We start from the raw sequence: 26,359 nt of genomic DNA on the forward strand, positions 1-26,359 counted from the left end.
GATGTTTGGCTGCTGGTTGGTCTGATTTATTTTGTGGCTCTGCTAACAGAGCATTCTTATATGCCACCTAGTTAGCTGTATGTTTTGGTGGTGCTTTAAAAAAAATATTTTTTTAAATCTATCGGCGGCTGCTGCTGAAGAGGGGGCGTAATCCAGCCGAAAAACGTCCAACTAAAACTTCGGTAAGGTTTCCTCTCTATTGTCAGTCGCACACGCCCGCCCTCCTGCCTTCGACCCAAGAGACAAATGGAAACCTGCGCCTCTTGATTTCGCCCGACTGAGCATGCGCGCTCTCTCGCACGTTCGGGGAGACGGGGATGGCGGTCGCGAGGCGCGCGGGGATGGAGAAGCAGTAGTGGTGGTGGTGGTGGCGCGGGCGGGGGGGGGGTACGGGAACCCGGATGTCGCACATGCGCGAAAGCGCGTAGCTGGATTTGGCGGCGGCGGCGGCGGCGGCTGAAGCTGAAGGAGCGACGGTGTTCTCATCGTCACTCGGTTGGCGCCCTCCTCTCTCCTGGCGGCGCCTGAGGCCCTTGCGCGCGCAGAGCCGCGCCGTCGGCCTCCGCCGCCGCCGCCTCTCCCTCGTTTCGGGCTGCTGAGGGGGCGGGAAGTTGAAGCGAGAGAAGAGGAGCAGAAGGGACGGCGGCGCTCAGGCCCCTCACGGGCAGGCCGCGGTGGGGGCGGCGGCGGCGGCGGCGGAGCTCCAGACGGGGTCCCGGCCGAGGCCCAGGTGACGCCCCCCTCAGCCTGTCTCCCTTCGTTCCCTCTCTGAGCACTGGCGGCCTGTCTCCTCCCACCCCCGCCGTGCTTCGGGACTGTGGCTGGATTAAGCTGCCTTCTTAGTGGGGGGGGGGGAGTTAGTCGTGGTGGGAACCCATCCAGAGTGGGTAGCAGCGTTAGTCGGATGCAGCTGCGGGGAGAAAGCCGTTTTAATGGGCAGGTCTCCTCGGAAGTAAGTCCCGTGGGTTTTGCTCCCTGGGAGCTGCGTCCAGGGTTTCAGCCCTATGGTGGCCCAGCGCTTTTTTCCTGCATCTGGCCAGCTGGGGTCTAATCTGTGGACGGCAAATCGGCTCCTTCTTAAGCAGCGCGAGGTTCCTAGGAAAGGCAACGTCCTAGCTGCTTTAGTTGGTGGCAGCAAATACATACATACATACATACTGAAAGAAAGAAGTTTGTGCCACCTCAAAGGCTTTACTAGTGTTCTTGGATGAGAGTCCCAGTTGGTTAGATGCACGAAAGCTTTTGGCATAATAAAATCTGTTGCAGAGCAACCCTATGAATGTTTGCTTGGAAGTGAGTCTCCTTGTGTTCAGCGGGGCTTTCTCCCGTGGAAGAGTGCACGGTTTTCAGGGGTAGTCTTTCAGAGGCTGGGCCCATAGGACTCTTTGTTCTTTTTGCTGCAACAGGCTAACATGGTTGCCCCTGTGAAATTCATTACTCCTACTACTAACAGTCTTGCGGGATCTTTAACAGATTTATTGTGGCACGGAGTATTTGTGCAGCTGACAAAGTGGGCTCTTATCCATGAAAGCTCACGCTACAGTAAATCTGTTAGTCTTTAAGGTGCTACATGCTGCTTTATGAGTAGTATCCATAGTAATAATGAAGCTTCTCCAGCAGTGTAAGGGGACGGTTAGTTTTGTGCTATTATAATAATATGCTTGGATAGCAGTGGTAGTCTTGTGTTATGGTTTTCAAAGAATGCATTCAGATAACTGATTTTGAATACTGCATAAGCTGTTGTAGGGTTCTATGTCAATTTTTTGCCATCTGAAGTAGTAAATACTTCTGAAGAAGTAGTTTGCAACCTTAACTTATGCTACATTGAAAATAAGTGCTACCAAATTCATGCTTTAAAATTTGATTGAAATGTGCCTCTGGATATATCCACTTTTCCTCTGGAAAGTAAATAATAATAATAATAATTTAAGTGTCCAAAGAAGTGGCATGTTTCATGGGCTAGAGAGGATAACTTTATAAAGTATTTTGTGTTGTGCTGGAAGTAGCATCCTAAACATATTTGTAAATCAGTGCTAGTAAGTGAAAAACATTTTGTTCAATGAAAATGTGTGATATTGTACGTGATACCTGAGAACTGGAAAACATGATGTTGAGGTTAACTTCTGTAGTATGTTTTCATTGACAAAGTAGCTTATAATTATTCACATTGTTAAAGCAATTGTGTGCTATAAAAATACTATAGTTAGGAAGGTCAGTGTTGGACATAGATTGCAAACCCAGATTTAGTTTTATAGTAGTATTAACTATTACCTTTCATTCTCTTGTGCCAAGGAGTGGTTATCTATGGTATTTCTATATCAGTAGTCTTAACAGCTCAGAGTTGTGCACAAAAATGCCACCTGATCCACTGTATTAAAACTAATGACTTGCCTCACTGGCTTGTTGAGAAGGGTTTTTAAAGGTAGCTCAGCAGTCTGCACAAGAAAGGTCAGCTGTCTTTGGTAATTTAAAATCCATTAAATAAGCATTTTTATATGCCTCACAGAGAAATATATTTGCTTCAATTATTTTTTCTTTCACTCTGCTAGGATATTTTTCTAGACACACTCTTTCTTAGAACTACTGGTTTAGTCTGTATTGACAGTAGCTGATGTGGGTTGACATCCTAATACCATTCAGATGCACATGTGATGGAGCTGAAAAACTCCATATGTAAATAAAACTAAATATGTGAAATGTTTTGTGTTCAAAAATTGCATTACAGAAATAGATAATGTTGAGCCTGAACATGTTAAAATATGTGTTGTGACTGTAGTAAGCAATCTTGGATGTTGGTGAGTGTTGGAAGGGGGCTTTTTAAAACACCAATGCATATAGGTTAAAGATGAAACATTCTTGAACAAGCAAGGGAGATAAATAATGCTGCAAACATCTCGCTCCTGATGCACACAGCTACTCTTCTCTGTTATATAGTAATCTGGGAATGAAGGCCAACTTCAGGCATATATTAGTTAGAGACAGCCACCTTGAATGCTCTTAGAATGGCATTTCCCCATATAGAGTGGGGTGGATAAAATGTATGTGAGAAGAGTATTGACTAGGTGGAGCTGGATTGATTATTTCCATTATGTTTTTCTGTCCTGCCTTTCGGCCACAAAAGACCCCCCCCCCGGGCAGTTTACAATAGAGTTAAAACAAAATTAAAATTAAACAGGTATAAAAATTGCATTTTTAAAATAGCTGGACTTTATCTAAATAGATGTACCTGTAAAGAGGTTTTCTTTCAATAAATTATTATTATTATTATTATTTATTCGATAAATAGCTAGTTATGGATTTCTCCCCTCCCCACTGATTGTAGATTGGACTGCTCAGTTCCCCAAAAGCATCGTAGATTAGAAGTAGACAGTATAATGGTTTGGCCATGTGCACTCGACCTTGGTTTAAAGGTTAAGAAATTTGTGGCTCTTTCTTCAACCCCATTCCGAGCACCATTTGGGATTCCAAAATGGCGCTTGGAATGGGGTCTGAATGTTCCATCTTGGAACGGGTCATTCTGTTCTGAGTTTGGAACAGGTCCCCACTTCTAAGGGTGTTCTGTTCCAGACTTGAAACAGCCCATTTCGAGGTGGAATGTTTTGATCCCGGAACGTTCTGCACCCCCCTACTTCTTAGATGTCATTAAATGTGAAAGTCTTGTAGATGCTTATCTGCCTTTCTGACTGTGATTAGATTCTCCTGATACAGGTGCACTTTTAAAAAGGTACCCTTATTGTCCATTAAATCAATAATTTTTTAGGAACTTGTCCTGTTGTTTCCTTCTATATGATAGATGTGGAATGTCCCCCCTCCCCCACAACTTCTTGCTAGGACCAAAACATTTATAGGTTTCTGCTACAACAACTATATTCTGCACTCCATCTCTCTGATAAAAATCTTTCCCCTCCTCTATCGTCCAGATAGATACTTTTTCCTCTTCATTGGCAGATATGTTACCGTCCTGGTTGGTAGCATGCTCAGTGTGGCTCGTTTGCCCCTTGTTTTTCTCTCGTTTGGGGGACATAGCTGACATTACCATCTCAATTTATTCTAAGAAACTGTTAATGCTTTTCTTCTTTTGTAAAGAATTGTATATTTCAAGCCAGACTCACCATTCTTCATTTCAGCTATTCAACACATCCTCTCCCCCAGAAGGGACTCTCTCATTTTGTCTTTAAAACAGTAGTGCCCCATTACTGTTCTAAATTACAGGTGTTACTGGTCAACATTCACAGAACTTAAGGATGTTTCCTTCTGAATTAGACGTGTCCATTTGTATCTTTTAGTCGTTCTTTCTCACTGTGTTTCTGCTTCCCTGATACCTTTCTGTTTGACTGTGCTTCATTTTCATTATTCTCTTGTATTGATGCTAAACCATGCCTGCTTACTAGGTAAAGTGTGCCGTCGAGTCGGTGTCGAGTGCTGGCGACCACAGAGCCCTGTGGTTGTCTTTGGTAGAATACAAGGGCGGTGGGTTACCATCGCTACCTCTTATGCAGTATGAGATGATGCCTTTCATGAGATGATTGCTGCTGCCCGATATAGGTGTTTCCTATAGTCTGGGAAACATACCAATGGGAATTTGAACTGGCAACCTCTGGCTTGCTAATGAAGTCATTTCCCTGCTGCGCCATTAGGTGGCTGCCTGCTTACTATACACAGTATATTTCATGTGGTTTGTTTTTTTAAGGTACCTACCTGGGGCTCTGGGGAAAGTTTGTCTAGTAATTATTCCATATTTTACTACTTTCTGCTTGCTTGTTTGTGATTTTGTGTCTCATGTGGCTTGCTGCTTGATGACAGTGATAACTTTGAATTCCCATCATTTGTTAGGAAACCTGGATTGTGCAGACCAGTGCAAATGGATGAAATTTCTGCTGAGGAATTTAAGCTGATAAAATTCCTGCTGTTTGCCTAAAGTTGGCCTTGATTTCCAGTTGTTATAACTTTTGTATTATATTTTGTCCAATGTAACTTTCTGACCAGGACATGGTAGCATATGCATTGTCTTTCTGAAACAGTGGAGGGGGACAAAAACTCATGGCAAGAAAAAATGCATGTGTGCTCTTGAACCGTGTACATGATAGTAATGACTGTTGATTTAAAAGTGCTTGTCTGAGAAGCAATTCATAACACTACCCCAGAAGAGGAATGTGCTGAAATGCGATGGCGTCTGAATCGCCAGCACAATCCCTTTAAAAATGAGGGTTTCCACAGCCCTTTTCACAAAGAGAGCAGATCCATACCTGCTCCTCCGTCCATTCGCTAACGCTTCCATAATCCCGGTGCTCTTCCCAGATATCTTGGTGCACTGGCAGGGTGTTTCCCAGCTGCCTCTGTGTGTGACTTTGGCACGCACATGGCCTCCGTCCATGTGCGGTGACCATTTGCATGGTCTGCCACACAATTCCCTCTAACAGAGATTCCAGATGTTGTTCACTACAACTCTCAGCATCCCCAGCTGCAATGGCTTTTGGCTGGTGATTATGGGAGTTGTAGTCAACATCTGGGAATCCCTGTTAGAGGGAACACTGGTCAGCCATGGACCTGTTCTCTTCCTTGTTAGAGGGGTTGTGGAAGCCCTCATTTTTAAAGGGATTGTACCAGCAATTCAGATGCCAAATCATGTGGATCCCTATACCAGGGCTGGACAATTCTCAGCATCAGCTTACCATGGCACCTGAGCTAGGTGATGAACTGATATGATGAGAAGGAGGAGGAAGCAACCTGCCTCTGCCTTGATTGTTCAGTCCTCTACCTGGTTATGTTGGTCTATCACCTGCCTGAGCCAGATGAATGCAAACAGGAGGAGGAAGAAGGGGGCCCGGGGCAGGCAAGGCACGAGTCCATCCTATCCTTTCCTGGAGCAGAGGGAATTGCTGGGAGCAAGTCTGCTCCCTCATGGAGCAGAAGGCAGTTTGGTTCATGAATGTTTGGGGTGGTTCCTAGAGTCAAAGAAAACTTGTCAAGACCTGCCCAATCTTATGTATAGCTTGTATATAGTGTATGTCCCAGCACACTTTAAGATCGTGTGGAGAGATGCTTTGGATTTGTCTGAGAAGCAATCAGAGGTAACCTTTATTCAGAGGTAAGGTGTCTGATTACAGGGAACATGACTTTCAGAATAGTTGCCCTGCTTCCTAGGCCTGCTACTTGGTGAGCTTTCATGAGATGGCCAAGACATGGCTTTTTAGGCAGGCTTTTCCTGACTACTGTTTTGTGTGGTGCTTTTAGATAATTGTGATTTTGTTGTAGACTTGTTGTATAAGCTATTTTTGAAAATCTTGGGGAGCTCTAAAGCAGCTTTCAACGAACTCATCCCAGGTTTTAAAAAAGTCTACAAACACCTGCTTACACTTGCTAAGAAAATGGAGAGCGGAGAACACAAATTCACACACAGATCTGATCTGATGAATTGGGGTGCTCAGTCATGGGAGTAGTGTTAGCACAGGCACATGCACACATGGTCACTATTCTTTTTCTGTAACCACATGAAATGTATTCTAAAAACTCCTTGCTATTTCTGCATAGTGAAATGTTTTTAAGTGCTGCCAAGAAGGGAAGGCCTTTTGAGGCTAAAAAGGAGCAATGGGGACCAAACCTAAATCTGCTTCCCGTAGAATTACTTTAACTGAAAGGGATTTAAGTTGTTTGGATTGCTGAGATCAATCAAAGGGTAAACCCCAAGATTGAATTGTGTAAAATAAGAGTTTTAAGAAAAACAAAACAATATAATTATTGGATGTTATCAACAAATCTGTGGGGCTTGCTTCTAAGTAAAAATGGCTAGGATTGCATTGTTCATCTGGACATGTCAGCCTGAAAGAAAAGAACACCAGTATTCCCATTTACAATGGTTTCCTTGCATAGTTCACTGGAGACAGTTTTTACCACATATGACTACGTTTTTACAAGCCTGGGTTAATTGTTTGTTTAAGCACTATCAATTTGTAATCTGGTTATTTTGTTTAGCAGGGTTTACAGAAGCTGTTACATTGTAAAGTTGACGAAAAATCTTAACTTTGATAAATTAATATTGAGGTCTGGATTAGTCTGGATATTTTTGGGACTAATCATGTTATATATTAAACCGTTAGGATAGTACCAGAGAGTTAAATGCACACGGTACAGTACTGTGCTTTGCCCAGTAAGGAAAACCGAGCCCCAGTGCCATCTTGGAAGGTATGCCTAGAGTACTGGGAAGACTAGTCTCCTCAGCACTTTAGGACTACACTTCCCAGCGCTTTGTGTTTATGCCTTCCCAGATTTTCTGGGACTCAGGAGGGTTCCATTTTTCTCAAAGGGGTCCCTGGTGCAGGAAAAAGCACCACTGCGTGGAAGTCAGGGTGGTGGGAAATGGCGCTCTCATTGAAGGTGTTTTTGCCATAGTTACGCCTACTTGAAAAGTAGTTAAGATCGTGGAGCTAAACTTATTTTAACAACATCAGCATGGGAAAATGTACAAATGTACTACTGTGGTTATATCTTAAGTATTGCATTTAAAAGCGAGTTTCTGATTTCGGTGCCTCACTTAACTCTGTGGCTGGTTTTTCTGTGCAAACTTAGTAAATTTCTCACCTTCGGAATACATCCATCGAAAGAAGAACCTGTATCTGTAGAAGAGGCTGCTGCTGCTTCTGTCAAAAAACAGGATTGTCACTTCAGTAGTCTCTAGTAGATAGAAGTGCTTGATTGACCATTAGTCCAGTGGTGTGACTTTCTTAAGCACATTATCACTAGATACACTTCCTGAATGATTCACCCTGAAGTGTATTCTGGTTGGTGTGAGTGATGCTGATTGTTGAAAATATGGTACAAAAAAAATCAGTAGTAGAGCATCAGGCTTGCTAATAGGTTATTGGCAAGGAAAGGAGCTCAGGTTAGGGCTTAGTTCCATTAGCTCATTTTAATATGGTTTTCACTTTGTAATTTGGTATTTTCTTCCCTTAGTTTTTTGTCTAATTTTTCAGTGGTGGCTTTTTTAATACTAAGACATCCATGCTGACTTTGATTGCTTCATCTGCTTTTGTGAGGATTTTTGTGACAAATGGTTAGAAGAGGCCAAAACTTACAGCACCATTTGTATGTATCTGTATATTCACATGTATCTGCCTTGCCTTCTCCTCCTGAACCATTACTGACAAAGGCAGGAGATATTGGAGGATCCAAAAATGTTGCACTGGTTTATAATAAGGAACTTATTAGGCATAGCAGTAGCCTAGGAAAGGAGGTAGAGAGGAGGCAGGAGTCAAGTTGAGCAAAACTGGGGCCTTTGAGGCCAAGTCGGAGGCTAGGAAGGGAGGAAGAGAAGGGTGCAGTAGAAGAGATGTATGGAGCCAGTGGATGCCTGAGGGAAGGAGGTACATAGGAAGCTGCCTTATACTGAGTCAGACTACTGATCCATCTAGCTCAGTATTGTCCACACTAACTGGCAGTGGCTTCTTTAAGGTTGCAGGCAGGACTCTCTCTCAGCCCTATCTTGGAGGAAACTTGGAACCTTCTCCTCTTCCCAGAGTGGCGCCATTTCCTGAAGGAAATATCTTACAGTGCTCACATATAGTCTTCCATTCAAATGGGGCCCTATCGACCCCCAGCACACAACCTCCAGTGACTGCTGCTGGTGTCTATCTTATGTTTCTTTTTAGATTGTGAGCTCTTTGGGGACAGGGATCCATCTTACTTATTTGTTATTTCTCTGTGTAAACTGCCCTGAGCCATTTTTGGAAGGGCAGCATAGAAATTGAATGAATGAATGAATAAATAAATGCAAACAAAGGCAGACTCTGCTAAGCAAGGGGCAAAATCCCCTGCTAACTGAGCTAACTCACCACATTTAAAAGTGGTGATTATCTTTATTTCGTGGGGGAGAGCAACTAGCCCTATCCAGCCCCAGCACAGCATCCCTGTAGTGGCTGTTGCTGGTGTCTTTCTTAAGTTTCTTTTTTAGACTGTGAGCCCTTTTGGGGACAGGAAGCCTCTCTCTCTCTCTCTGTAAACCACTTTGGGAACTTTTGTTGAAAAGGTAAAGTGTGCTGTCAAATCAGTTTAGACTCCTGGCACCCACAGAGCCCTGTGGTTTTCTTTTGGTAGAATACAGGAGCGGTTTACCATTGCCTCCCGCACAGTATGAGATGATGCCTTTCAGCATCTTCCTATATCGCTGCTGCCCGATATAGTAGCAGTGATGATTCAAACCTGCAGCCTTCTTGGAAATGTCAGGAAGGGAACTTGGAACCTTCTGCATGCAAGCATGCAGATGCTCTTGACATCAGAGGGCCCTATCCCCTGAGAGGAATATCTTACAGTGCTCACATTCACTCATTGTAGTGGATGTATCCCATTCAAATGCAAATCAGGCAGACCCTGCTTAGCAAAGGGGATGATTCATGCTTGCTATCACAAGATCTGCTTGTGGTAGCAGATTAGGCAAGGATGCTAAAGGAAGAAAATCTGGAGCAAGGTAACCTGGAAACATGGAAAGCAAGTTTCAACTTGCTCTGCTCTGCCTCCCTACCTCCAAGGTTATAGCACACAGCTTGATTGCAATGTCAGTCTGAAGCCTCTATATAACTGGAGTATTCCCAAAGGCTAGATGTTGGGGCTTGGGGAGCAGATGTCACAAAAACCTAGTATGAAGCAAGATGTGCATGATGGCCATATCCTGAGAAGCCACCTTTAGATTCCCATGTCTATTCTTGTGTTGAATTTAAAATAATCCATGTTTTCTCTAGCCATGGTGCTGCTCTCCTTTGCTGTATAATAGTAGGAGGTTAGAATGACTCTCTCCTGCTACCCCACAGGGCCGCAAAAGCTAAGGATCACACATGTACAGGTGAAACTCGGAAAATTAGAATATCGTGCAAAAGTCCATTAATTTCAGTAATGCAAATTAAAAGGTGAAACTGATATATGAGACAGACACATTACATGCAAAGCGAGATAAGTCAAGCCTTAATTTGTTATAATTGTGATGATCATGGCATACAGCTCATGAAAACCCCAAATCCACAATCCCAGAAAATTAGAATATTACATGGAACCAAGAAGACAAGAAGACAAGGATTGTAGAATAGAACAATATCGGACCTCTGAAAAGTATACAGTGTACTGTGCTTGATTGGCCAGCAAACTCGCCTGACCTGACCCCATAGAGAATCTATGGGGCATTGCCAAGAGGATGAGAGACATGAGACCAAACAATGCAGAAGAGCTGAAGGCCGCTAATGAAACATCCTGGTCTTCCATAATACCTCATCAGTGCCACAGGCTGATAGCATCCATGCCACGCCGCATTGAGGCAGTAATTGCTGCAAAAGGGGCCCAAACCAAGTACTGAATACATATGCATGCTTATACTTTTCAGAGGTCCGATATTGTTCTATTCTTCAATCCTTGTCTTCTTGGTTCCATGTAATATTCTAATTTTCTGAGATTGTGGATTTGGGGTTCTCATGAGCTGTACGCCATGATCATCACAATTATAACAAATTAAGGCTTGACTTATCTCGCTTTGCATGTAATGTGTCTGTCTCATATATCAGTTTCACCTTTTAATTTGCATTACTGAAATTAATGGACTTTTGCACGATATTCTAATTTTCTGAGTTTCACCTGTATACCTGCCAGGGAAAGATGTGCACATAGAAGAAAGGCCCTGCTGGGAGTGAACCAGCATGGCTTCCGCAAAGGTAAATCTTGCCTCAACAAACTTTTGGAGTTCTTTGAGAGTATCAACAAGTGTGTGGATCAAGGTGATCCAGTTGACATAGTATACCTGGACTTGCAAAAAGCTTTTGACAAAGTTCTTCATCAAAGACTCCTGAGGAAACTTAGCAGTCATGGGATAAGGGGACAAGTACATGTGTGGATTGCTAACTGGTTGAAAGACACGAAACAGAGGGTAGGTATAAATGGAGAGTTTCCACAATGGAGGGAAGTAAGAAGTGGGGTCCCCCAGGGATCTGTACTTTTTAATTTATTCATAAATGATCTTGAAGCAGGGGTAAGCAGCGAGGTGGCCAAATTTGCAGATGATACCAAACTCTTTCAGGTAGTGAAATCCAAAACGTATTGTGAAGAGCTCCAAAAGGATCTCTCCAAACTGGGTGAGTGGGCGACAAAGTGACAAATGTGGTTCAGTGTTGGCAAGTATAAGGTGATGCACATTGGGACGAAAAACCCCAACTTCAAGTATACACAGATGGGATCTGAGCTGTCGGTGACTGACCAGGAGACGGATCTTGGGGTCATGGTGGACAGCTTGTTAAAACTGTAAACCCAATGTGCGGCAGCTGTGAAAAAGGCCAATTCCATGCTAGGGATCATTAGGAAGGGGATTGAAAATAAAACGGCTAATATTATAATGCCCTTATACAAAACTATGGTGCGACCACACTTGGAGTACTTCGTACAATTCTGGTTACCGCATCTAAAAAATGACATTGTAGAACTGGAAAAGGTGCAGAAGAGGGCAACCAAGATGATCAGGGGCCTAGAGCACCTTTCTTATGAGGCAAGACTACAACACCTGGGGCTTTTTAGTTTGGAAAAAAGATGACTGCAGGGAGACATGATAGAGGCTTATAAAATCATGCATGGTGTGGAGAAAGTGGATAGAGAGAAATTCTTCTCCCTCTCCCATAACACTAGAACCAGGGGTCATCCCATGAAATTGATTGCCGGGAAATCTAGGATCAACAAACGGAAGTACTTTTTCACACAACGCATAATCGGCTTGTGGAATTCTCTGTCACGAGATGTGACAGCCAACAACCTGGATGGCTTTAAGAAGGGTTTGGATAACCTCATGGAGGAGAGGTCTATCAACGGCTGCTAGTCGGAGGGCTGTGGGCCACCTCCAGCCTCCAAGGCAGGATGCCTCTGAGTACCAGTTGCAGGGGAGTAACAGCAGGAGAGAGGGCATGCTCTCAACTCCTGCCTGTGGCTTCCAGCGGCATCTGGTGGGCCACTGTGCGAAACAGGATGCTGGACTAGATGAGCCTTGGGCCAGATCCAGCAGGGCTATTCTTGTGTTCTTCTTCTTGTGTTCTTCAATCCTGATCCCCTTACAATAGATGGTAGATAACTTTGTCCTTAAAAAAGAAAAGAAAAAAAGGGCATTGGAAAAACTCCTGCTCATTCTTCCCTCTCAACTGTGGTTGGGTTCCATTTACATGCTTCATAAAGCACTTGGAATTCCTAGTGGTAGAGGGCTTTGTGTCGGCATTAGCCTTCATCCAGTGAAGTATAGGTAAGAAAGGGAGATTGGACTCTTCTGGCTCTAAGTACCCAATGTTCCCTCTGAGTCCTTCACTCTGGTGAAGTAGGATTGCCCCATCACTGACCACAGGAATCAGGAGAAGCTGGGCTATTTTAGTTCTTCAAAGGAAGGAGGGGATATTCAACTTTTAATTGACACACTACTACCAATCTCTTGTGAATTTTCATGGATACCTCCTTGTACTGCTTAATGTGATCCTGAATTCTAGGATGTGGAATAAAATAGTTACTGATGGCAGGTTATGCAGAATCCTGTAATGACTTTTAAACCATGTACAGCATAATTGTTGTATTGCATTCTTGCAATGCTTTTGCGTAATTGTTCAAATACCCCTTTGGGACAGAAATATCTCGAGGAATGAAAAGACTGCACAGTGCACCAGCATAACATTTGTTAATTGGAAGAGCTGTCATCTGCTTTGAATTCCATTGCCTCTGTTACATTATAATCTTGTACCAAATCGGTGCAATGGCAGCTCAAACTGGCACTTTGTGGTGACAGGCTTGAGCCACATGTGCAGGAAAAGGTGTTCTGATGATGGCTTGGTGATTTAGCAGGATAGTTCTGTGTTGCTAATGGTTTCTTGGAACTGATTTTGTAACTTCCTGGCTATCTTGAATGTTAAATGTCAGTGGGACATTAGACCTTAATTGGAAAGAGGTACAAAGTAATGCAATTAGAGGGTGCCTATGGTATCTCAGGTTTGTGGAATGGCTTTCATTTGGGGAGAAATGTGCCGCTTCTTGAGTATTGAACAGGGGGAGGAATTTATCAGAAGCAGAGTACTTTCATGCTTTTTCCAGGCAAGGTACTGTATATATATGAAGTTGATGACATGTCACCAAAGGTTAGGGGTATACAGAACTAGTTCAAAATGAACCAGGTTTGATTTGAACGAGATTGTTTTGAACTCAAACCAAATTGGCGCCAAAAAAAAAAGGCAGCTGGTCCGGGTTTGAAATGAACTGGTTTGGGTCTGTTATGGACTGGTTTGGCCCAGTTGGACAGGCTATGCTTGTAAATGGGAATCTGGAATCAAATTTGAACCGAACCACAAAAAGTGTTTCCGTGCACACCCATACCAAACATATGGTTGGCAGCCACCACTGAAAAGGCCATAAAGAGCTTCAAATCATTGCAAACATTTTTTCTAGTGAAAAGTGATTACTGTGCCCAGAGGACTGAAGACCAACCCAGATCTATGGTGATACATAAAGTGTCTTCTGATAGACCTTTAAAAAATCCTCAAAAGTAGTCATGGGGCAGATCTCAGCCCCCGTAAAACACTTTGTGCAATAACACAAATGTTTATCATTCTATAATGTCCTTTTAGGACATTGCCACTGGCACCTCAGTACACAGTATCTTTAAATATGTAGTTTCCATAAGTGGTTTTGTGTCTGTGGATGAAAATGTGTCGGGGGCTTTGTATCCCATACATGAATGGATTTTTTCTCTTTGGATGCAAAGGTAGCCCTGCCCCATTGGTGTAAATGGGCTAGTACTTGCTTACAGGACTTGCCTGGACATATTTGACCAGGGTGCATTCAAAGTTCATTCACACCTGCTCTTGTGTTTTTGGTATGGTTTTTATGGTCCCCTCTTGAATCTCACTTTTGCAAGATGTTCCTTTGAGCTTTCTGCTTTCAGGAGCCTATGCCATTTGGTCTTTGACCTTTGCAAAATTCTTCATTCACATCCATTTTGGTGTCATCTTGATTGCCCCATCATGTTGCTTTGCAACACTTTTGCAAGGTACTGTTTTGGTGACCTTGCTGTTTTCAGGAGGTATGCGAACTCACCTCTACCTCATCTTTGTGACATCCATCCTTGTCCCTCTCTACCTTTTGGCATATAAATATGAGCTTTTGTGGCTCCTTTGGCACAATGCATAAGGAACAGAGAAGGTTCAGTAGCGCAGAAGACTACACTATGTGATGTATGGGATACATAAATACCCCATGATAATCATAGATTCCATTTTATGGCATAATGAGAGTTAAGTGTTACTGAAGTCATGGGGCGCTCCATATTTGATTGAAGCAATGCCAGGTGGGAGAATGCTTGTAGTCCTTTCTCCTTAAGCTGGCTTTCCGATAACAAGTTGCTTTCACATCTATATGTTTTCTCCTCTGTGGAGAAAAGCAGCTTGAGGAGGTCTGTGTTTCGTAGACAAATGGCTCTTGGATGGGGGATGAGTTTAAGCACTACCCTTTCCCACCACTGTTCCAATAAAATCCTGACCCCCTCCCTTGTGGCATCAATAAGGGGGGAAAGGTCCTTTGAGAGATGTTTTTCTCTTGCTTCATGTTCAGTTTGGGAGCAATGAGACATTACCCCCACCCAAAAATAAAAATGGTTACCACTGAAAGTGACAGCCATTGTGGAGCTCTTCCCTCCACCTGCAATGTCTAGTAGAACTCTTTTTGTATCTTGAGCCTGTTCGGTCATTACTTTCCACCCGTATACAGAATGTGTGAATGGGGAAGCGAGACCAAATCTGCAGGCCATGCTCTCATCATCTGTGCACTCGCAAGTTATGCTTCCAACATTGGTGCATTCATCTGAACCCATTAAAAGAAATTTTATATGCATAGAGCCTTCCATACCATTAGGAACTCTGCAGGATCATCTGCTAAATTTGAGGAAGGGAGAGAGGGTGTGTCTCTGCGTGCGGTTAATACCTTAGTGGCAGCTGTGTGTATTTTGTAAGGTCTAGTTTAACCCCCGAAGTAATGGTAAGTCTTATGTCATGATATTACCATTTCCCCTCTTTATCATCTGGCTCCTTGCCTTGGGGGTGGGGACATATTAGGAACATAGGAAGCTGCCATATTCTGAGTCAGACCATTGGTCCATCTTGCTCAGTTTTGTCTACACAGACTGACAGCGGCATCTCCAAGGTTGCAGGCATCTCTCTCAGGTTGCAGGAATCTATCTCAGCCTGTCTTGGAGATGCCAAGGGAAGGAACTTGGAACCTTCTACTTTTCCCGGAGTGGCTCCATCCCTTATGGGGAATATCATACAGTGCTCACACATTTAGTCTCCCATTCATATGCAACCAGGGCAGACCCTGCTTAGCTAAGAGGACAAGTTATGCTTGTTACCACAAGACCAGCTCTCATGTTGCGAGACTTGATGTTCAAAATATATTTTTGGTCCTTTGTACAAGGTATTGTCCCGCCTGTTCCGTTTTTCCATGCAACAATGCCACTTAGTCATTGTATAATTTGATGTGTGCTGCTTTATTTGAAATCATACTTTTACACTAGTACAAATAATATTTGGGTCTATATTAACAATTCAGAGTTCAAATGATGCTAAAATGCTGATCAAATTTCAATAATTTAATCCTGTACTTCCAATTCCTTTCTAATGCCCAGTCTTTATCTTGCTAGCTTTTTCTTTTCCCCCCACCCACTACAATTACTACAAATATTTATATGCTGCTCTTCAACCCAAGTTCTCAAAGTGGTTTACATAGAAAAATAAATACTACATTAATAAGATGGTCCCCAGAGGGCTCACAATCTAATAAGAAACATAAGGCAGATACCAGCAATAGCCACTGGAGGGATGCTGTGCTGGGGTTAGATGGGGCCATGTTTTCTCCTTCACTCCAGCTGTTAGTGGTTTTATGCTAATATTTTGGAGGAAGTGAACGTGTTAGCAGTGCTTTCACACACATCTTACATATTTTGGAATTTGGTAGCTCGTTTCTGCTTCTAACGCAGCAAATTCCATGCCCATACATACTTACAGGGCTGTCCTTAAAGAACCCTGGCAGGATCAGAGCAGGGTCCCCTTCCAGTTAAGTTTAATGGAGGTTAAAAATTAGGCTCTGGAGCAGTCACCCTTCTTGCCCTGCCCTAAGGACAACCCTGCATAAATATTCAGAAAATTTCTGTGAAATGTATTTTTAAAGATAATTTGTCTACTAGATGACTTTTATAATAATTCATTGTTCGCCAATCCAGAGGCTGCTTTTGAATGTGGGCACCCCGGTGTGCATATAGAAGCCTTAAGCTCCAGTAGATGACTACTGTTCTTCATGCTGTCCTCATTACCAAAATTTGAAGCAAATGGTGTATATAACATTTTTCATCAACCACCACTTGGAATAGTAGGGATGTGCATGAAATGGATTTTGTATTCTGTTCTGAGCTCTGAATGGACCGCAAAATTCCTGGGACATTCCGATAGAATGACCTGTGCCAAGCACCATTTGGGGATCCAAAATGGTGCTCTGCTGGCCTCTGTGCACACATGGCATTTGTGTGGTGGTGCCAACCATGCAAGTGGCTGCTGCGTATGTGCAGATGCTAGAAGAGCCCCATTTTAGATCCCAGAATGGAGCTCTGAACACTTGGAATGTTCCAACTTGGAATAGGGTCATTCCATTCTGAACTCAGAACAGGCCAGTGTTCCCTCTAAGGCAGGGATTCTCAACCTTGGGTCCCCAGATGTTATTGGACTTCAACTCCTATAATCCCCAGCCAAAGGCCACAGGGGCTGGGGATGATGGGAGTTGAAGTCCAATAACATCTGGGGACCCAAGGTTGAGAATCCCTGCTCTAAGGTATGTGCACGTGCTCACAAGTTTTTTGATGTCTGCTCAGTAAATTTTAGATCCTGCTCAGGTTGAATCAGGAAGGCCCCACTCTGAATACGTGTGCATGCACACTGCCTTGATACTGCCACCCAGAACAAATTCATTCCGCACACAGATGAAAAAAATTAGAGTCAACACTGGAACAGGCCCTTCATTTGAAAGGCGTCCTGTTCTGAGCTTGGAACACTTGAAACACCCCGTTTGATTTGGTACATTCTGACCATGGAATGTTCTGCACATCCCTATGCAATAGTACCATTTGGTTCTTTCTTGAATAAAATTTGAATTTAAGATAGATGTCCTAAAGCAATTATCACTGCAAACTTCATCTTTGAGATTAATTCACATGTGTGATTTCCCCACCTAACTTTGGTACAGCTATCCTACCCGAGTTATAGCAGTTTTCTTATGGAAACATGGGGTGGCAGAGAGCTACATTATTTGGGGTACTAGGAGGGATAGCAGAATGCAAACATTTGTGCACATGCAAGAGATACATTGATGCTCACTGGTATTAGTTTTTGGTCAACAAGTTGGCTGAAGCAGTAAATATTGTGTTGTTTTTCCTGTAAAGCTTATGATCTTTTCCTTTCTTCTAGGTGTGCCCTAGATCAGATCCCTGGCTCATTAGCTGACAGCTGTATTTGGTCTAGAAGTAAAAACTCTACCAAATGGACAATATGTCTATTACTAACACGCCAACAAGTAATGACGCTTGTCTAAGCATTGTTCACAGTCTGATGTGCCATCGACAAGGAGGAGAGAGTGAAACGTTTGCAAAACGAGCAATTGAAAGCTTAGTGAAAAAACTCAAGGAGAAAAAAGATGAACTAGATTCTTTGATTACAGCTATAACTACAAATGGAGCTCATCCTAGCAAATGTGTTACAATTCAGAGAACATTGGATGGAAGACTTCAGGTTTGTAGAGACACATATATGATAATGTAATGTGTGTGTGCTTTGTGTGCAACATATGGAAGGGAGTGTGTGAGTGTGGAAGGAATAGTAGATACTAGAGTGTGATTCCAGTGGAAATGAATACAAGGTTCCCTTGAATATTGCAGGTTTATTTATTTGACTTATGTACTGCTTTTCATTAAAATCTCAAAGTGGTTCACAATATAATTTTAAAAATGCATAATTAAAATACAGAGGTGCAGATCACAAAGCAGCTTACAATAATTAAAACAATATGTAATTAAAATACAAAAGAAGAGATAAAATAAAAATAAAATCCCTTATCTAATTTTTTTAAAAAGCCAATAAAAATAATACATAAAACACAAAGCAGCAGCTGTAAAAACAATACTTTCATTCAAAAGCCTGAGCGAAGAGCCACTTCGCTGCTTTCCCCCCTAAAAACTATCAAACAGACTGAGGAGCAGATGTCAGCCAGGAGAGCATTCCAAAACCTGGTGGCAATGACTGAGGAGGCCTTGTCCCGCGTGCTCTACAACTGAGCCTTTCTCCCCATCGGCACGTGGAGCACAGCTCCCTCCGATGATCTTGTCAAGCAGGCAGAAACTCTTGGGAGCAGGTGGTCCTTCAGCTATCCAGGGCCCAAACCATTAAGGGCTTTAAAGGTTCATTTCCCTTTAGTTTTGCCCATTCGCAGGCAGCTTCCCTGTATACCATTTAGTTATCAAGTAGGTAGTTTGGGTCATTTGTGGGTTTTCCAGTTAGGGGAAAAAACCCCTTTAACTACCCCCTAATGAAATCGGTATACCTGAAGTAGCCTGTGTGCCAGTTGAGATGCGACATGCAGGCTGCCCCTGGAGGTTTAAAAATCTACTCTCATGCCACTTCTCGGCTGGTGTAGGAGGTCACCCAAGCTTGGGATTACATCCCTGCACATGCTCCAAAAGGCAGGAAGTAGTCATACTTGAAGGTCCTTAACCCAGTGCATGTGGGTGGATCTCCTCAGTTCTACTTTCTGCCTTTGCTCCAGAAGGCTCGCATTACAGCTCGCTGTAAACAGAACTGAGGAGATCCGCCCATTAAGGGAGGATGTACGGGATGATGAGGCAGGTGGTGCTGGGCCTGTGGACGGGGCGTCGGAGCACCCAGAAGGGCATGAACAGCTTCCCCCAGTGAGATCGGGACTTTCTCAGGAGGGTGAGGTGGTGGTTGCAGATGCCCCCTATGTGGCCCCTCCCTCAGGGCCTACTCCTATGCGGAATGTGGGGGTTCCCCCGAAGCTGCCACTGTAAAGTGCTGGATTCAGGAGGCTGTTCAAGTCTCACTGGCAGCGGTGCTTAAAGTGCGGAAGCCTGCAAGGCATTGGTAGCGGCAGGCTGTGATCCATGTGTCGTCCTCAGACTCTCAGGAGACGGTGCCCACTAAGCAGCCCAGGGTGGCTATACGCCAGGACTCTGTGCCCAGGGGTAGGGGTAGGTCTTCAGACGAGTCAGGAGAGGACTCCCCAGATTTATACGACCCGGGGGCAATGGGTCGGAGACATTGCTGGGCGACCCAGACAGGGGGTCGTCTTCCTCGGAAGAGGGGGAGATTATTGTGGACTCTGCAGCAAGCTTACACAGTCAGAGGCTCTTTTATGGAGGATTTCAGTCACTAGTTAACCAGGCTATTGCTGCACATGATCTGAAGCCAATTACAGAGGAACAGGTCTCTCCTGTGTCCAAGGGCTCCTTGGTGCTGCCTAAGGCTAAGGTACCGCAGACTAAATCAGTGATGCCTGAGGGCTTTACTAATACCATCAAGGAGGAATGGACGGCCATTGTGACTCCCAAATGTATGTCGGCATTGGCAAGCAAATTGTACAACTTTGAGGAGGAGATTCTGGACTTGCTGAAGGTGTCACTTATGGATGCTCCCTTCGGGGCCCTACGTAGTAGCGTAGTGGTACCCAAGGTTGAGGACTCCTCTTTTAAGGAGCCAGGAGACAGAAAAGCGGAATCTGCACTGTGCAGGGTCCACGAGGCTTCAGCAATGGCCATCAGAGCTGACACCACTGCGTCCTTGGTGTCTAGAGCATTGGTCTTGTGGGTCGACGAGTTACTCAGTGACCCTCCCACTGATCAGTCTAAGATGCGGCGTAAGCTACTTCGTCGAGGGCGGCTGCCTTTTCAGCAGATGCTACTGTGGACGGTGTTCGATTATCTGCACGTGTGGTCAGTGCAGGTGTCCTAGCAAGACGCAACATATGGCTGAAATATTGGAAAGTTGATAATATGTCTAGGGCTAATTTAGCTGCTGTTCCCTATGTTGGGGGGAAGGTATTTGGGGATGAGGCCATGAAAGAGGTCCTCATTGAAACTAAGGATAAGTGCAGGGCTCTGCCATCAGCCCCTAGGAAGGAGGACAAGAGTTTTAATCGTAGACTGACGCAAACCTTCAGGGCGTTTAGATCTCAGTTTCATCAGAGGGAGCCTTTTAGGCCTTTTTGATCGCAGTGGAACAGATCCAGAGGCCAAGGCAGGCAAGGGTTCAGTCAGCAGAACTGTCAGTCTTTCCGAAACCAGCAGCAGGGCCTCAAGCAGCAGTCCTGACTCCCACTCAGGCAAAGTGGGGGCCCGCCTTTTGGACTTTTGGCTTGCTTGGAAAGAATCCATCAACGACAGGTGGGTTCTTTCCATTATCCTATAGGGATACAAAGTGGAGCTGGCTAGCCCCCCAGGAAACAGATTCTTCCTTATCCCAAGATCCAGGAAACCGGAAAAGCACACGGGGGTGTCCATGGCCATTCAGCATCTGGTGGCTATAGGGGCCATAGAGGAGGTCCCACCTCTTCAGAGAGGCAAGGGCATATTCTGTGGTTTTTACGGTGCCAAAAAAGGACAGATCGGCCAGGGCAGTTCTCAACCTACGCCCTGTCAACTGCTTTGTGATAAAGAGGAGGTTCAGGATGGAAACCCTTTGCATGATCTCAGAGGCATTGCAGATGGGGGACTACATGGCTTCAATAGATCTCCAGGATGCCTATTTGCACATCCCCATTCATCCACTCAGTCGACACATACTCCACTTCTGCTACATGGGGAGGCATTATCAGTACAGAGCCCTTCCTTTCGGGCTCTCATCAGCCCCCAGAGTTTTTATGAAGGTTCTAGTCCGCTAGTGGCCACTCTACGGACTGAGGGGGTCCACCTGTATTGTTACCTTGACAACTTGCTCATCCGTGCGAGTTTGAAAGGGGCAGTTCGGTCGGCTCTGTCCAGAACAATGTCTGTGTTATGTGCCCATGGGTTTTTGATCAATGTGGGCACGAGTCACCTGATGCCCACACAGAACCTTCGTCATCTGGGCATGGTAATGGACACCTCAGTATGCAAACTGTTTCTGCCACAGGATTGGATGGAGGTCTTATCATCACTGGCTCACGTGATTGCTTTGAGACCGTGGGCCAGCCTTCTCAATCTAGCAAGGTTGTTGGGTCTCATGGTGGCGGCTATGGACTCGGTGCCTTGGGCGAGGTTTCATCTACGCCAGTTACAGTGGGATCTCCTCCCTTACCAGCACAGGATTGCTCTCAAGCGCGATAAGAACATTCCTCTCTCGGTGTCTCTTCACTAGTTGATTCGCTGGTGGACGGCCCAGGGAACCTAGACAAGGGCAAGCTATTCATAGAACCCGAGAGAGTGATGGTCACGACGGACGCCAGCCTGTTGGGCTGGGGGGCTCTGGTCGGTGGAGGAGTCACTCCACAGCATAAACTGGCTTGAGCTGCGGGCTGTCTTTCTGGCCCTAAAAGCCTTCACGCCCTTGGTGAAGGGAAGGAACATCTTAGTGTGTACAGACAACATCTCATCCAAGGCACACACAAACAGGCAAGGGGGGACAAGGTCAAGATATCTTTTCCTTCAGTCTGTGGAGTTGTTGGATTGGGCGGAGAACAACTTAATATCCATTATGGGCCATCACATAAGCAGAATTTCCAATGTTTGGGCAGATTGACTAAGTTGACAGGAGATCCAGCCGGCAGAATGGGGTCTGCACCCTCAAGTATTTTGGTGGCTGACAGAGCGGCTGGGGTGTCCCCAGATAGACTTGTTCGCATGTCCTCAGAACATCAAGATTCAGAAGTTTTACTTACATTTTCCGACGTTGAGGGCGGAAGAGACGGATGTGCTATCGGTGCCATGGCCTCCATGTTTGCTGTATACATTTCCTCCAGTGCCACTGCTTTCCCGTTGCCTCAGGAAGCTGCGGGGGTCACGGGCATCCCTGATATTGATTGCACCTTTTTGGCCCAGAGGGCCTTGGTTTTCCGAGATTATCGATTTGGCCGTAGGTCATCCACTCAGATTGCCAGACCATCCAGATCTGCTGTGTCAAGGTCCGATTTACCATCCTTGCATCTAGAAAGTGTTCAGCCAACAAGATCTGCCAATTGACTTGGCGTAGTTTTCTGCATTGGACAGCAAAGCGCTCCCTGTAGCCAGACAAGTGCAGGTTGAGGGAATTACTGGATTTTCTTCAGGACGGCCTTGTGCTTGGTCTGAAACCCAACATGCTTAAACGCCAGGCGGCATGCTTGATCCAGATGTTGTTTCCTCATCAGCGTTCGTTTCAGGCACGTCACCCTCTTCTATGCAAGTTCTTGAGGGGGGCAGCTTTTTTGTCTCCACCGGTCTGCCATTTCCCCCCATCATGGGATTTGCATATTGTTTTGCAGGGTCTGCAGTTTCCACCATTTGAACCACTTTGATCTGTGTCATTGCAGATTTTGTCCTGGAAGTTGGCCATTTTAGTAGCTGTAACATCGGCCAGGAGGGTTTCTGAATTGCAGGCTCTGTCAGTTAAGAGTAATTTGAAATAAAAATAAATTTGTGTATTTTCTCTAAGGACTCTGTGAGACTTATCCCGGATCCTTCGTTTATCCCTAAGGTTAACTCTGTTTCATTGTGAGGTGAACATTTACTTAACTTCTTTTTGTCCAGATGCTCGTCACCCTGCGGAGAATGAGTGGCACCATCTGGATGTCAGGCGGGCGTTGAAAATATATATTGACAGGACGCAGGCTTTTTGTAAGTCAGATGCTCTTTTCATGGCCTTTAAGGCTTCTAAGATGGGATGCAAGGTCTCTACAGCCATTATCGCTCGATGGGTTCATTCATGCATTACGGCGTCCTATGAAGCCCAGAAACTTCCGGTGCCTGGTCAGATTACAGCGCACTCAACTAGATCTGCAGCCACTTCCGCTGCGTTATCTTCACCGGCGTCCCTTGGAGAGATTTGCAAGGCAGCTACTTGGTTGTCACTTTTTACATTTCCAAGGCATTACAAGTTGGATGAACATGAAGCTGCCAGAGCGGCATTTGGTCGAAGGGTCCTACAATGGGTCCTTCCAGGTCAGTAGCTCCAGCTTAGGTATCTTCCCTCCCGTGGTTGGTGCTGTGGTATGTCCCAAGCTTGGGTGACCTCCTACACCAGCTGAGAAAGGTACATTGGTATTCACCGTGAAGGTGTCTTCTGGCTGGTGTAGAAGAGGTCACCCAAGGCCCGCCCGGGTTGTTAGGCTGGAGCTGATGATCTGGTTGCAGGGGGACAGTTTTTCTATCTTTCTCTGCATTAGTGTTCGTATATTGTTGTGTTTTCTCTGTTATGTTCTGTGGCTTTCATTCTGTAGCTTGAGCTGTTTTATGCACTGAGGAGATCCGCCCACATGCACTGGGTTAAGGATCTTCAAGAATGACTTCTTCCTGCCTTTTGGAGCATGTGGGGGGATGTAATCCCAAGCTTGGGTGACCTCTTCTACACCAGCCAGAAGACTCCTTCACTGTGAGTACCAATGTACCTTTCTCAGCTGGTGCGCAGGGTTGGATATTTAAACTTTAAGCAGCCTGCTTGTCAGCTGAGAAGCATGCAGGTTGCTGCAGTGGGTGTTAAAGTTTTTAAATATCCAACCCTGCACACCAGCTGTGCAAGAGTGGATATATTAACTTTACACCCCCTGGCACAGCCTGCTTGCTTCTCAGCTGATTTGCAGGCTGTTCCAGAATGTTCACATAACTGCTCTCACTTCTCAGTTGGTGAACAAGAGTGTATATTTAAACTTAAAACCTCTGGAGCAGCCTGTGTAGTTCTCAGTTGGCATGCAGGATGTTCTTGGAGGTTTAAAGTTTAAAAATGCAACCCTGCGCCAGTTGAGAAGACCTTATCCATTTTGGGGGTTAGCTCTAGTACTCTAATATTGCGGTTTCAGTTTTCATGGAACTTTCTGCAGATGTTGTCCCCACGACACTTGAGGGCCTCCTCTACTAGCAGAAGAGCCACTGGAGGTTGGAAACATGGTTGCATCCTTGCAGTGACAAGGCATAGAGGATTGTGCTGCTACCATGTGGTAGTATTTGACTTGGGTCCTAGTTCTCCTTGGTGATTTTATAGAGGATGCTCTTTGTAATATTCTCAACTCAACTTTTCATTACTTTCAATCGTTTTAGGTGGCTGGTCGCAAAGGATTTCCTCATGTAATTTATGCTCGCCTCTGGAGATGGCCTGATCTTCACAAAAATGAACTCAAACATGTCAAATATTGCCAGTACGCTTTTGACTTGAAGTGTGATAGTGTCTGTGTAAATCCCTATCATTATGAGCGTGTCGTGTCACCTGGCATCGGCAAGTGTATTTATGTTACTATATGAATTGTGGAGCTAATTTTTCATACTTGTTTCATTTTTCTCATTATTCTGAGAGCCCTTCCATGATGGGTGGTCCCCTTATGTGGCTGATAAATTAAATTTCTTGCCAAACATCCTGAATGCTGGGCAAAGAACTGTCCCTCCAAAACTCCGCTGCTACTGCTTTTTTTGCCTTGGGGGGGGCTGGGGCAGTGAGTGGGGGGAGTTTAGCCTGTGCATAGGTTGCTTCCTCAGCAGCTATTCTCTGCCTGTTTCTGCCCCTTGCAAGGCACCCGAGATGCTGTGGTTGGCAAAATAAATGCTGCAGTCCTCAAGTAGCTGAGTGGTTCTCCTCTTTAACCTGGCACTTAAGCTAGCCACTCTTTTTGTGCCTTTACCCTTACACAAATGTTGATTCAGGGAAGAACTGCTGGTGAAGGAACAACCTTTGCTGCCACTTAGACCTTTTCCTCCCACCATAGTAGATGTGATACTGCCGCCCAGAACAAAACACATTCTGTGCACAGATGGAAAAAATTAGAAGGAGCACTGGTAGGGACTCTTCCAGATTCCTCCTCCAGGCATGTGAGCACCTTAGTGAAGCAATAAAAGGGAAAGAAACAGCCAGTTGTGGCAGTGACATGAATAAAGAGTTTCTGCCTCTCCCTTTGGACAGCATTGCCTGAAAGATCATCTTGGCAAGGACCCTGGTATTTCCTTAGCTGCCTCCAAGACTGTGGTATTCTGCCATTCTCTGTCTAGCTAAGTCTTTGTCCTGCAGGGATCAAGAGACCTGCCAGTACATAGTTGTGTACTGTCCTGCTGCATTCTATACTGTTCATGCTCAGATTTGTCCTTCTGACTGAGCTGAGGCTGTGGCTCAGAGATCATATTGATCACATTTATGCTGATTTGGGTAACAATGCATAGTGCAGCCTCGAAGACCTTTGCAACCTGTTGTCTCTTGGGCCATCCTTCCTATGAATGATCTTTATAAAGTTCTTCTAAGATGGGTTGGATAAGATTCAGGAGTTGAACACCAAAGCGGGGTCTTGCTTGTTGGAGAGGAAGGGTTGATCCCTTGTCCAGTCTTGGAGATCTTTAGTTAAAAACAACAAAAAAGGGCCACCCCAATGGTAGCAGAATGAAGTTTACAGGTAAGCTGTTCTGGTATAAAAATTTAGTTGCGGGATAAACCATTTTCTAACAGATTTAAGAATAAAATTTCACCCATTCTGAGAGTGCCAGTATATCTAGGGGGATGTTCATAGTTAAACTTTACAGAAATATATGTAGTGTTGGTGTTTGTCTTGCTTTCTGTTTATAGATATTATGGATGGTATTCACTGATAGTTAAAGCTGAACTAATGACTTAATGTATTCTTTCTTCCTCCTTAAAGATCTTTCAGGATTGACGCTGCAGAGTTCTGGTAAGCTATGCAAAAATTATATGGTGTATAAAACAAAACAGTCATAAGGGCAATGTATTATTCACTTAAAGTATATATGAAATGTTGCTAGGAAAATTACACTTCTGTGTCCAGTAGAGAATATTTAAAGTAGTCCACATGGAATGACATGAGCGAGGTGTGTAAATTATGTATGGAGTGGAGAGGGTGGACAGAGAGGAATTTCTCTCTCTCATACACACAACACTAGAACCAGGGGTCATCCCATGAAACTGAAGGTTGGGAAATATAGGACCGACAAGAGGAAGTACTTTTTCACACAGCACATACACATAATTAATCTATTAATCTTCTGTTTCCTGGGATGTCATGGCCACCAGCTTGGATGGCTTTAAAAGGGGCTTAGACAAATGCATGGAGGACAGATCTATCAATGGCTACTAGTCTGATGGCTGTGGGCCACCTCCAGTCTTAG

General features: G+C 44.6%; 1 protein-coding gene across 2 annotated transcripts in view; it reads left to right on the forward strand.

The window, feature by feature from the left end:
- Positions 1-394: 394 nt before the first annotated feature.
- The window catches only part of SMAD4 (SMAD family member 4), a 40,694-nt gene continuing 14,729 nt past the window's right edge, over positions 395-26,359 (forward strand). The window contains exons 1-4 of one of the 2 annotated variants that reach the window (XM_053292725.1): positions 395-730; positions 17,493-17,813; positions 24,299-24,473; positions 25,876-25,905. In XM_053292725.1, the coding sequence (XP_053148700.1) occupies positions 17,565-17,813; positions 24,299-24,473; positions 25,876-25,905 (454 nt within the window). In that variant the 5' untranslated portion in view covers positions 395-730; positions 17,493-17,564. The remainder of the gene's footprint in view (positions 731-17,492; positions 17,814-24,298; positions 24,474-25,875; positions 25,906-26,359) is intronic. The other variant, XM_053292726.1, reaches the window with a different exon arrangement.

The sequence above is a fragment of the Hemicordylus capensis genome, chromosome 2 (genome assembly GCF_027244095.1).
Source record: "Hemicordylus capensis ecotype Gifberg chromosome 2, rHemCap1.1.pri, whole genome shotgun sequence".
NCBI classification, from domain to species: domain Eukaryota; kingdom Metazoa; phylum Chordata; class Lepidosauria; order Squamata; family Cordylidae; genus Hemicordylus; species Hemicordylus capensis.